The following is a 13,372-nucleotide window of genomic DNA, read 5'->3' on the forward strand; positions in this document are numbered from 1 at the left end:
TGCAGAAGAGAAAGTATATGCAGTGAATAGATATATCTGTCCCACTGTACTCTGCCTTACAAAGGCAGTTCTCTCTCCAACGATGATACAATCCCACAGAAATATACATCCTAGGTTTTCTAACCAAAAAATAGTTACATACCTGATATAAATAATCCTCAAATACAAAATAGTAGTCATCGTTGCTTGCTGTCAGCTTTACATCCTGTAATAAAAAAATACAAGACTTTGAAGCCAAAAGACCTCTCTTCAGACTCCCATGGATGCAAAACTTAACATGGTGACAGAAGACACTGTTTCACTTTCATTCAAAGAACTATAGCTAAGCTTAGACTCCACATTTTAAAATTTAAAAAATGCTGTATTAACTTGATGATTAAGTATTCTATATTAAGAGTTGAAACTTGAAATGGAAGCAGTCATACCCTGTTGGGTCTTTCTCACAAACCCAGTTACTCATTCAAATGAAGATATCATTCCTTTATGACTTAACAGTTCAACTCAAATGTCTTACACAAGAGACAACACAGGCACAAGGAATAAGTTCACAATAATAAGTTCACACTAATGATTTTTACACTCCTCAAAACCAAACCATCTAGTATTTTCTTTGTTAAAAAAACCAACAGCAAGATACAAGTGTGATAAGCACATAAATCACTCACTGTTTAGTGAATCACTTACTTTGTAAATCAGGCTGTCCACTAAAAGGTTGTGTTGAATCACATTTGACTTAAGCTGTTCATAATACAAGATGTCCTAAAATTAAGAATATTATCATCATCTGAGACATGACCTGAATTTATATTTAAAGTAAAAAAATTAATTTTCAGCAATTTAAAAAAAAAGAAGCATGTGTTTAACTGAAAAAAGCACTGCATATTTATGAAGCATCTAACATTTTTGTGTCCAAAAATGTGTTACATTTCTTATGTTGTTTAAAATTTTTTCAGTTATAAAACAAAAGTCTTACCATTTTAATCTGATTCAACATTTCTTCTTTGTCTGCTGAATTTTCATGTTACATTGATTTGTTAACTTTTTCTCTCTCAAGAATATGTTGCATTTTCATATAGACTGCAGCTTTTCTGAAAATTATAGATGGTATAAAAATACCATACCTCCAAATATACTTATCTTTCCAAACTGAAATTAAGTACATTTCAGGATTGCAGTGGGCAGCCTTCTTAACCTTACAGAGAGAGCCATATCCCAAAACATTCTACTGTATCCACTTGAGAGCATAAGGAAACTCTGAAAAGAGCTCATGGGCAAGAGAGAACTATCTTTCAGCAGAACCCAGCAAAGCTACTTTAAGCAGAATCTGGACATTCACCTTCTCTGAAATAAAGGTTTGGATTACTCAGCAACCTCTGTGCCAGCACAGTCCACCTTGTGTCCTGTCATGAAATCCCTGGCACTAGAGCTACACTCTCACTGATGAACTGCTGGCAGGTCATGACCCATTTTTAGTCACCTTGCCATGTGATTGCACTTGCCTCTCCATCTAACAAGGACAAAACAAATACCTAATCAGATTACATAAAGAGAAAACAGACAGAAGAGTTAAAGGAAGACCCTCCCAGTGAATACTTGAAGAAGGTCCAAAGCTTATTCTCCTTTTGCCAGAGATCTGTGAAATCTGCTTGTAAAGTACATCCTTCTGCAGCCAAAGATGGTGACAGTCTGTTACTGTAACTGGGTTTTCTGCTGTTTGAATGGTACAGTGGGGACCTTTGGCTAGTGATCCTAATCTCAAAAACCTTCTCATAAGGCAGATATACATAATGTCCCATTATGACATTCCTACATTCCCCACAGAACTTCAGAAATACTGTGATTCATCTTGGCATCCATGAGTATTTACCTTATTTTTTTTGCTGACATAGAAAACATTAAGAAGTAGTTTTGGTATATACAAGATGGGTTTTACGAAACACTTTTACTTACTACCTCACCTATTTATTAAGTTTTTAAACTTTAGAAACTACATGCAGTAATACCTATAGCAAAGTAAAGCACTGATTTTTCCATGCTGGAATTTTCAGAATTAAGATTTTCCACCTATTAACTCAAAAAACTAAGAGGGAGAAGAAAAAGCCTATCAGATAATGAACAAACTTCTTTCCTAAGCACTGTTTCAGTAGCATGCAGAGACTAAACAATTCTGTAACACTATGAATAGAAGGAAAAAAAATTAAACATTCTCAGTAAGTGTGTGCCATCCATTTCATGCAATGAGACAGACATCCCACAGGAAATAACAGTGATTCTCTGATTCAAGATCATATGATTAAAATATATATACAGCAAATTGGACTGTTTACACAGACAATATTAACTGTGACACTGTTCACCTTCATATGTTTGTCTTTGCAACCCTAAAAAGGCTCTTTTAACACAGTTCCTCTAAAGTGTACCATTACAAATGAAAACTGAGAAACAATTCATTGTCAGGCAATGTGTTTATACATTTCCAAATAATCCTGCATACAGAGCTCACAGTTTATCATTTTTATTATTACAATGCTAGATTGTTAGTATCATTCTTTGCTTGGCTGTATATTAGCTTTATACAGAGGCTGAGCTTTACTGAATAAAATTGTCCAAACAACAATATTGGATGCTAGCACACACAGTGCTGCCCATACCAAACCCTCATAACGTTTCACATCAAAGAAAGGAAATTCACAGTTCATGTGATTTAGAGATTCATACAGCTATAAATGTAATAGAACCTAAATTGCAAATCAGAACTATTACAGCAAGGAATGTCTGCAGACAACTCAACTCCAGCAGAGGAACTATTCACAAGTGGTAGAGAAAAGAAGTGTTAGATAAATCCATAAGTCTATATGAAATTCAGCAGATCATAAAACAGCCACATGTATATGGAAACTGCGTTGCTATACTTCACAAAAAAGAAAGCCATGTATTCATTCTATGCAAGAAGAACATCTCAGGGTGTTAGCATTTTGGCAGTAGTCACAGCTTCTGTGTAAGAAACATTAGTTAATGCAATGCTTAAACTGAACCATGGCTATTCAGCTTATAACATAGCTGTGGTAATCCACGTGCTGTTCTACCTGATCCATGGGCAGCCTGCTAGGAGTCATTCAGAAAATCTATATTTTAAACGCATGTACTCAAAGTCCATAAAACAACTTTAACTTAGAACTCAGAATAAAAAATGCTATGCAAAAATAGTCTTGGAAAAGAAGACAGAATATTATGACAGCTGTTACATTAGAACAGTTTCAGTTTTGCATGAAGAAAAACATCTACATGCACTTACCTCACAGCTTAAATTATTTTCTTCAACATAATGTATCTTGTCCCAACTTGATAACCTCTGTTTTCTACGGGGACTGTATTTCACTGTTTTTCAATCCTTTATTTCAACAATCTCAAAGGAGTAGATTAATTTCACAGTCTGCATCACTTTATCTGCCCTTACCACTTTGTCTCAATGTTATCATTACCATTTTCTAGCCACTTGCCCTCATCTTTCTAGAGTTCCTTAAGCATCATCACAAAGTATTGTCTCACTACTAATTCCTTGCACACAATCTACTCAGTTCAGTCTCAAGGCTCTGGATCTGGCAGATTAAATGAAAAGTTCTACTGCACTCAGTCTCAGAATAATGTATGTGTGTAAAACAGTTTATTTTTCTTTTTCATCTATAGCTGACAAGTATCATTTGCTAAGTGTGCAAAAATTATCACAAGGTAAATTATTACGTACATATAAAAGCCTCACATCAAAGTTTCCCCAATTATGCAAAGACCTTAAAGAGGGATTTAACTTTTTAAGGTATACCAAATATAGTAACTATGGCATGGCTTCAGATACTGCAAAAATTTCATTGTTGAGGACTTGCATCAAATATAAGGTACAATGAAAAACTGTTGCAGTACAAGGGAACATAGAAACAACCCACATCTCACCATCTCCTCTCTAAGTCTTTGATTGTACCTATGCAGAGTATATGCCATAATACATAAAGCAATTTATAAGATATGTAAGTGCATATGATGACAGGGTCAAACAACCATGAAAAAGCTTTCTATAAAACTTAGCAAAGATATGAGCAGTTCAGTCTTCTCAGGTATTTTTTCTTGTCCCTTCTAAAAAAAATCAGCACCATATAGGAAAATCTCAGGAGTCAGTCAGATCAATTGAATAATTTGTTCTACAGTATTTTGCTCACATATCTATTGAAAATTAGGAAGAGTGGCAAAGACTTCAGAGCACAGAGCTTTTTAAATCACAAAATGTTTATCAGTTTCTGTGACAACTCAGTAGAGCATTTCTATTTTGGAAAAAACATCACTAGAAAATATGTGCTTGCACTTTTGTGTTCTCACCTAGTCTTCACATTTTACTCTCCCTTCACTACTTACCTCTGGCTGATTGGAAATGTTAAGAATGAGAGCCCACAGATCAGCTCGGAGTGCTGTTGGACATCCCTGACGAACATACTGCTGAGCTGCAGCACTATCCTGCTCTGCTAAAACTGTAAGAAACAAAGCAGGTGAAGAGGTGATGTAGTGTAAGACTTCTATCGAATACCTTAATTTTAACTTTAAAAACTGGCTTACCATGCTGTGAGCATTAGCTAATAGGCAAATACTGAAAAGATCTCATTTCCACACTGCAATTTTTAAGTAATTCCTTGGGAAACAAGGCAATTGGTATTAATGAGCAAGGCTATACTACATTTTGTCATAAAAGAGCACTTAGTATGTACACATGACTATATCAAGGCTAGTTGCAGCTACTAAGCTGGCATCATGCAGAACAAGCAGCCATTTATAGCCACAAAATACTCCTGGTTTAACTATGAGTGGTATCTCAGTTCAAACAGGAGACTGCCACTCATTCTGGCTTTTTTTGTGTCTTCCTTCTTTCCATGTTCACTATATGAGTATCTTCAGAGATAACTGTGGGGCAGAATTTTCCATTCCAGAGTGTACTGTCATGTTCTCTCATTATTGGTGTATTTACTCTAGAGGATAAAGACATAAAAAGATATTGGTTTGCCTTCATATTGACATAAAACAAATACTCTACTGCTGACAGGTCTGCTTATTTGGGTCACAGTTGTGAAGCTTCAGGCTACCCTGTCACAAGGGCCTCATGCTGAATACAGTACTGTATATACTATAGAATAGATTACCTTGTTCCCTACTTCAATCTATAAACTTGAAAGACACACATCTTCAGCTACTGTAATCTAGTAAAAGTGTTCCTCACCAAGGGTGTGTGATTAACTGTACCCTGATACCCAAAATGTCTTCCACAAAAGAGAGAGTTGGGAGAAATTTCTGTTATTATCTAGACATTACATGGGTGTCCAACTGCTACTTGGAAGTTTCCAAATCCACTTCCTCTAATTTTTCTGAAGTATCTATGAAACAGTTTGCTTTTCTATATCTCATTGAATTTCATATTCACAGTATCTGCTCTGATATGACTTAAAAGGATGAGGTTTGGAATTAAATATCTATCTAACTGATTTTTCTTTCCTTCCCTTTTTGCTTAAATACTGAATAGACCAGCTTGCCAAATATTTGTTTAACTTGCAGAGCTCTAACACAGATATTTCTGTGATCCTTTGTTCCTGCATGAAGAGGGCAAAAAACCCCATTCCTACATTCCCCACAGAACTTCAGAAATACTGTGATTCATCTGGGCATCCATGAGTATTTACCTTATTTTTCTTACTGACAGAAAATATTAAGAAGTAGTTTTGGTATATACAAGATGGGCTTTACTAAACACCATAAAATAAAATCCTCAGACTTGGCAATACATCTAATATAAAAGCAAAATCAATACCTCGGTGGCAAACAAAGTCATAACTAACACCTGTTAGAGGATGCAGCAGGACTTCCACTGAATGAAAAGGGATTTCAGTTTTTGCTCAAGGCACTTACATATTTACAAAATTGTTGGTCTTTGAATATAGGAAAAGCTAAGGTATTCTCTAGAACAGAGCAGCCCAGTATAGACAATATGACGAATATATATATATACACACATGATAAATATGAATGACAATGTGGAGTTGAATGAATGGCTCAAGAAGTCCTGGAAATATCATTTATTTGGAAGAATGGGAAAAGAACAGAGAGGTGGACAGTACTTTAATGAGTTGCTCTTGGATTAGAAAATTGACAGTGTAAGGACAGAAAGATTACAACAAAAGAAGTAAGAAAGAAAGAAAGAGAGAAAGATCATTGTTTTGTTACTGCAACAAAAAAATTACGATTAAGCACTTTTGGGACAGTATCCTGCCAATTTTTCCCTTTGATGCTAATGTTGAGGAATCAGAAGAGTAATGAGTAAACACTGGTGTATTTCAACCATTCCTTGTATGCTTCTTCTATAAGCAAACTTAAACTATTAAATTATTATTTCTTTTAACTTCCTCTTCCTTTTGTAGGTTATTTCTTAACCTACAAAAACAGTCCTGGAACCTTTCAGAAAAAGCAGTATAAAGAGACAAGTAAGTGAATATTCCACAGTGGCTAATATGGAATACTAATACTAATTGCTAATACTGCAATATTCTGCAATTGCAACTGATTATTAAAAAGACTATTCTGACACAAAGGCATAGATATTACAATATTGAGATCTTTGTGTGCAGAGAAGGGACTCCACAGAATTTTGATTTTAAACTGAAATTCAGTAGTGGAATAAGTTAAGTTGCCACCAAAAAGATGTCTATGTGCTTCCTATTTTGTTTTCATTGAAACACCTATGGAGCTTTTTATCTGACAGCTACTGGTAGATTGCAAATGTTTGCATTTCTGTCCCTGTCCCTGTCCAAATGATAACAGTATTAGTGATATTAGTGATTGTCTATCTAAATTACAATGGTATTACTGATAACGCTTTGTGCTAGTCTAAGTTCTAAAAATTCTAAAAGGTACAGCCAAATACAAATTTACTAAATGCATTCTTAACTACTCAAAGTTTATTACAGATAAAAACAGATCCATACCTTTCTGCCCAACACGTACATGTTCATTTTCAAAGAACTCTAAAAAATAAAAATACAGATAAGCATGGCAAAAAATAAATGAAAAAGACACCCCAGCTGATAATGCATTTCATATTTTTAACACACATCATTACATTCAGTTGCTATTTATTGCTAACATTACTAAAAGCTAACCTGCACCAGAGTCAAAGTTCTTTTTCAAAAACTAATTTTGTGTTTCAAAAACACAAATATCAAAGCAGCACTATACTACATGATTTTCAACTAGGCAAGTTTCCATTTAAAAAGAAAAATCTTGTGATACTATAGTGATTTCCATTTTTATGCAGAAATATAATTTTAAAACCTCTTCCTACAGTAACAGATTCATACATGGAAAACCAACAGAGATTATATGCTCTTTAAGTTACTGAATATTAATATGTGGACATGTCCAGTAATATTTTAAGAATGGTTATTTTATATGTTTGTATGTGTATTTGTATATATATATTTTTATGTACACATACATATATAAATACACCTATCTGTTAGCTGGATTAACATTTACTGATATTTTCTGTATTTCTGGAAACAGGCAATGTGGTTCTCTAGATCCTGAAGTGTTCAAACATATTGAAATTAATATATTCTCTACTTAAGGTGATGACTTCAAAACTTCTCCAAATCTGACTCTTCATATATGCAATGTTTTCTATTATTAGCTATATTTTACTATGAAAATCCCTACAATCATAGTTACAGAACAAATATTTATAGTTTACTATGGGAAAAATACACCATTTTTTTTATAATTTCGAAGGCTTCTACTCTTTAGTGTTCTGTTTGAATGACTGGAGCATGGCATTAGCTTACCAGGAGGCACTTGTGCTGAATCATCAATACCTAGCTGTCCTATATTTAAGCCTAGTTCACTAAAGTCTTCTTTCTGAAAAGGAACAGAACCATAACAAAGTAATTAATATGTTTCATTCTCAAAATCATTTGAGATTTCTTTTGAAAGGCTTAATGTGAATATTTTCTGAACCAAATTAAGTTCTTCTAAATGCATACATTTGAAATAGAATCTCACATCAATCTTACTCTAGTTTTAGATATAAGCCCCAGTTTGCATGTCAAGTATGAGCTACACCTGGTTGTAGTGAAGTGGTGAATGAAAGACTGGGTTTAGGATCTCTAATTCCCATCTCTTTTCCAGCCCAGGGGAAGGTTTTTCTACTAGCATATAATCTGCAAGACCCTCATCAGTGAAGCATTGAGAAAAACTCTCCCATATAATACACTAGCACTCAAACATTTCTTTTCATTTACAAGCTGATAATAAAGAGATTTAAAATTATATTGAGAAGAAAGTCAGAAGCTAACTCATTGTCAGGCTACTGATCCTGTACAGAATCTGCAGAATTGAGACATGCTACAAGTTTGAAGTTTTTTGTACAGAAGAAAAATTATTAAGTGAATAACATGTACAGAAGTGTATTTTTGGCACAAATTAAACCTGTGTAGCATAAAATAAAAACTTCTCTATTGGCAGAAGTTTTACTGGTTATGTTTTATTTTTCATTTAAAATATTTTTCATAGAACCACTTTATGCTCTGTATTTTAACTACATATTTAGATTGATTGTCACTTTCAAAAGGAAAAATTTATGATACTAATATTCATTTTTATTAATGATTTTTTTTTTCGTTAGAAAGAAAAAAAACTCTTACGGAAACCTCTTATAAGAAAAAAATATACTTACCAATTCTGGAATATCTTTAACTTTTAAGGGAACCTGAATTAGTCCCAGATGATTTCTGAAACTAGGCTGCTCCCCATTTTCATAATTTGGGTTTCGAAGATTCATCAGTACCTTAAAAATTGTAGCTCTGTCATTTCTTGCTTGCATTCAGAACTCTTCCCAACATCATCAGCAATACAAACAGTACATTCAGCATAAAATAATTTCCTACAACTTATATATACACAAATGATCAAATTATACCTCAACATTTTCAAAATCAAAAAGTATTGAAATTTTTAAGGAAGCTAACATAGTCTACTCTGAAAAGTCAGCTCAATAAAAAAGGCAGAAAAAAATTTAATATACACAATTAAGTGCTGGCTACATAGTAATGTCTTGACTAAAATTTACTTCCTCATTTAAGCTATACCAACAACATATTTGTGATGGCTACAGTATCCAGGATATTCTTCAGCATTACTTTTCTCTGAAAGAATTTTTATCCATCTTCTTACACAGGCAATCTTACAGAGCTTCCAATAAAAGTGCTACATAACTTGCTACTAAAATAATTCTTTACTAAATAACAATATATCAAAATATCTTCTTTCATTTAAGAAAAAGAAATTACAGAATTGAAAACCTAAAGCAAATGTAATTTAAAGGACAAGGAATCATCTGAAGGTAAGTATCTGTGATCTATAAAGGAATTTACAGTCTCCTACATACTGTTAATCCAAGGTATAGGTTTTTATATCATGTTGAACTGTAAAGATTCTTTCTACCATGAAGTTCCAGCTCCTATGAAATTCTCTCTGTACTTCTACAGTTCTCACTCTTGTAATTATTCTAATACCATATAATCTCACTGTCAGACTTGTTAATTTAAAGAAACAGCAAACTCTGGAAAGAAAACAGCATAAAAGAAAAAGAGAGTGATCACGAGGGTCACTGAATAAAGCTAAAAAAAAGATGGATTTATTTACAGATCCCAGATTAAAAACACACCATGGCTGTTAGTACAATGATGGAAAACAAAATAAATAAAACATTTTCAACATTATTTTGATTAACTGAACAAAAGGAGTGATATGTAGTAAGTACTGTTTTACTATGATGTTCTCTGCTTGAGTCATAGAAAATGATGAATAATACTGACATTTAAGGCTTTAAAGATTCCACAGTTACCAATCTTTTAATGGTCCAGCTTGATTACATACAGAAACCTTGAAATTCCACATAGTCCTGCTTCATGTTTGATTTTTAAAACCTTCCTAGATGACCTACAATTACAACTGCATACCAGTTGCATACATCTGCAACCTACTATCAAACAGTCTATTAGCTTCACATATTGTGATTTATCAGCTTAATATATTGGAATTGAAAATGTAAAATGCTTTACAAAATCACTTGAGAACTGCTCTACAAGGAAAAAAGTTGGGCCCAGACTATGCTATAGAGAAGTTTATCACAGGTTCAATTTAAAACTGCAGTTAAAAAGTAAAAAGGACAATAGTGTTTTGTTTTGTAAACCAAACATGGATTCATAAAAACCATGCCAAATTTCACTTGCTACAAATAACAACCAGTATGAAATACACTTAGCAATTATTTTTCCCACTTAATATAAAAGACTATAATGGATACAAGCCAACAGCTGAGTATTGTTTCATAGAGGCTTACCTCAAGAAAATCTTTAGGTGCATAAACAGGCCGGAAAAGACTTAGATCTGAAATAAGATTTCAATGACACCATGTTAAAACCAAAAGATCAAAAACACATGTGCCATATTTATAACACAATCTAGCAATTTAAATAACAGATTAGAGCAAAGATCAAAATAACATCCTCACAAATATGTGGCAACAACTACCACATATTCTGTCATGATTATGCTAGTGATAATTGCCTCATTTTTTTAAAGCTCAGCTAAATGAAGAGGAGGGTGTTGTTCAACGTCCCTTCCAGACCAAACCATTCTATGATTCTGTGAAGAGAACAGTAGTCACAGGAACCTTTTACTTAATCCTCCTAAGTGCTTAGACTGAATCACTCTTAGACTTAGGAAAGATATGATCTTCAAAAGCAAGGTGTTTTTTAACAGCTTAGATTACTGAATTACACACACTGCTGTCAAATGAAAACTGGGGAGCAGTACTAAAAAATCCATGAAAAGTGTTTGCCATCAGAGAGGTGGTAGTGTGATACAAACCAGCACCTCTGCAAAATCCTTTTTAAGGAACTTGGCTATGAACTAGCATGAGAGTTAGCCTTGCTTTCCCCAAGTATAATATCACTGATTATTCTGTGAAAGAGTTATTTTTTCTTTTGTCAAGAAAACACCTGAGCTTAATTATCCACAGTTCTGAACATTTTCTGTTAGCCTGACTTTACAATAAGAGGAGCTGTCTTCAAGTTGAATAAATTTCTGAAGCACTGGAATATGGAATAAAACACAATAATCTCTCAGTAATGATTCAATGTTAGTACAGTAACTTGAAACAAAATAACAAGGAAATAAGTATTTATTTAGGCATAATGGCATATTACCAATGAAAGGAAGATTGAAATCAATTTTCCTTGAAGAGATTAGATTAACCTTTGACTGGTAAGTAAGATGTGCATCCTTCCTTTCTATGTACAAAAATTTAATGCATGTAAATTTAGTTGACCTTACCTGGCTCATCAGTTCCCATTTCATTCCATTTATTAAGCAATTCTTTTTGTTCATTTGCAGGCCTCTGAAATACAAAAAAAAGTGTATCTTCTTTTTTTTTAACAGAATGAATAAAAACGTGCTTATTTCAAATATGCATTCATTCCAACTATACATTAATACAATATTTTACAAAATAGCAATACAAACTTATTTGCTAACAAATTATCCCTAGCCTGAAGGTACATTACAAAGGGAAAGGCCAAGCTCAGTTCCTGGAGGGAAAGAAGCCCATTAAATAGTTTCAGGTGCTTAGCAATGAATTTAGGATATTTGGTACTCAATTTTGTGTTACTGAAGATTTACTGCCCATTCCATAGAGGTGTTGGACTCTATCAAATTCCTGTCCCTGGCAGCCATGAAAACCAAATACAGCAGCAGCCTTTAGCTCATGATGAAGCACAGAGGTTCTGCCACCTATCACAGAGGTCAAACAGGGGAATGAATAAAACATGCTAAAGTTACTCCCTAATTCCATGATCTTTAAAATTAAAGCCTCTATATTAATTTAAAAAAAAACCAAACCAAAAAACAACAACAACAACAAAAAACCAAACACCAGACCAGAACAAATGACAAACAAAATCAGCAGTGTACCAGTATCTCTCTCTCCTCATGTACCAGTTCAACTACAGCCTTCTGTGCACACAAAGCACATTGGTGTCGCACACAGGCTGCACAAATTATACAGATGAGTGTGCACAAAATACTCTGTTAAGAACAATGTACACAGTAATCAGCTTTCCAATATGCTGCTCCCTCAAGAGGATAGCTACTGCAACAGCAAAGAGGAAAATCTACCTAGAGCATTCATCTTCTCCCAAGCTGAGCTGACACATTCATTGCCACCATCTCTGAAAATTATTCTGCATTACAATTATTTAGATACTGAACCTGCAGCTCTTGATAACCATGTCTAAAACGAAAATTACATTACAATTGTTCAAGACGAAGCTTAATTTCAGAGATGTCAGTTTGAAAACAGAAAATTAACAATACATTACCTTCTGTGCTAGTGGGATATTGAGTTCTGTGCACATGCTGTTCAGACTTTTCAGAATTCGCTTCTCCCAGCTTCCCTAAAATACGCACAAAAGATAAATTATAAGGAATTTCTTTTTCCTGAAAATTGAATTTACTATGCAGTAACAAGCAGTTTTGTAAAGTCAGATATATATAAAAGGATAGCAAGTCACTGACTGACATCTCCAAACATATGAAGGGAATATTTATATGCTTCCTTACATGGAAACCATAGATCAATTCTTTACAACACAAAAAAGAACCAGAAAATTTAGTTGTTCATATTTCATATCTTTAAAAAATTATGTATTTCACAATTACTGATTCTTATATATGTTTAATGATCAATCTTCTTTATAGATCAACATATAACAAATTTTTCAAACAATTATTAGAGGTCAATCAACTGTGCATAGCAAATACCTTCTCCACTTTGGGGCCTGAAGATTCTTATATATGTTTAATGATCAATCTTCTTTATAGATCAACATATAACAAATTTTTCAAACAATTATTAGAGGTCAATCAACTGTGCATAGCAAATACCTTCTCCACTTTGGGGCCTGAAGAGACTGGCAGTCTTTCTCCACAAAAAGTATCTCAGATGTTGTCAGAAATTAAGGAAAGTTAGAAATCTGGTATTTTGTAATGCCAGATTTCTAACTTTTAGATACTAAAAAAATAGTTCTTCTAGCACAATGCTCAGGAAATAGTTGTCTAATCAGAGAAAACAGAGGTAGACAATACCTCAGTGGCCAGTGGACAGCTTAAAAAGCAACCAGATTCTTCTGACAATTGCATTAGGCTTCAATAGTGCCTACTCCATGGTTAACTCCTCTGAAGTTAATGCCAATTAGTAATGACTTCCTTGTCAATGGACTTGGTACTT

At 33.7% G+C, this 13,372-nt stretch overlaps 1 protein-coding gene across 2 annotated transcripts in view; it reads right to left on the reverse strand.

Moving 5' to 3' along the window:
* TBC1D19 (TBC1 domain family member 19) overlaps window positions 1–13,372 on the reverse strand; it is a 49,125-nt gene that overhangs the window by 17,891 nt on the left and 17,862 nt on the right. For both annotated transcript variants that reach the window (XM_054632969.2, XM_077177647.1), the window contains 9 exons: window positions 12,465–12,539; window positions 11,422–11,485; window positions 10,427–10,473; window positions 8,759–8,869; window positions 7,869–7,941; window positions 7,014–7,052; window positions 4,405–4,517; window positions 685–759; window positions 143–205 (listed from right to left, as the gene is read on the reverse strand). In XM_054632969.2, coding sequence (XP_054488944.1) covers window positions 143–205; window positions 685–759; window positions 4,405–4,517; window positions 7,014–7,052; window positions 7,869–7,941; window positions 8,759–8,869; window positions 10,427–10,473; window positions 11,422–11,485; window positions 12,465–12,539 — 660 coding nt within the window. The remainder of the gene's footprint in view (window positions 1–142; window positions 206–684; window positions 760–4,404; window positions 4,518–7,013; window positions 7,053–7,868; window positions 7,942–8,758; window positions 8,870–10,426; window positions 10,474–11,421; window positions 11,486–12,464; window positions 12,540–13,372) is intronic.

This window comes from Agelaius phoeniceus, chromosome 4, assembly GCF_051311805.1.
Source record: "Agelaius phoeniceus isolate bAgePho1 chromosome 4, bAgePho1.hap1, whole genome shotgun sequence".
NCBI lineage: Eukaryota > Metazoa > Chordata > Aves > Passeriformes > Icteridae > Agelaius > Agelaius phoeniceus.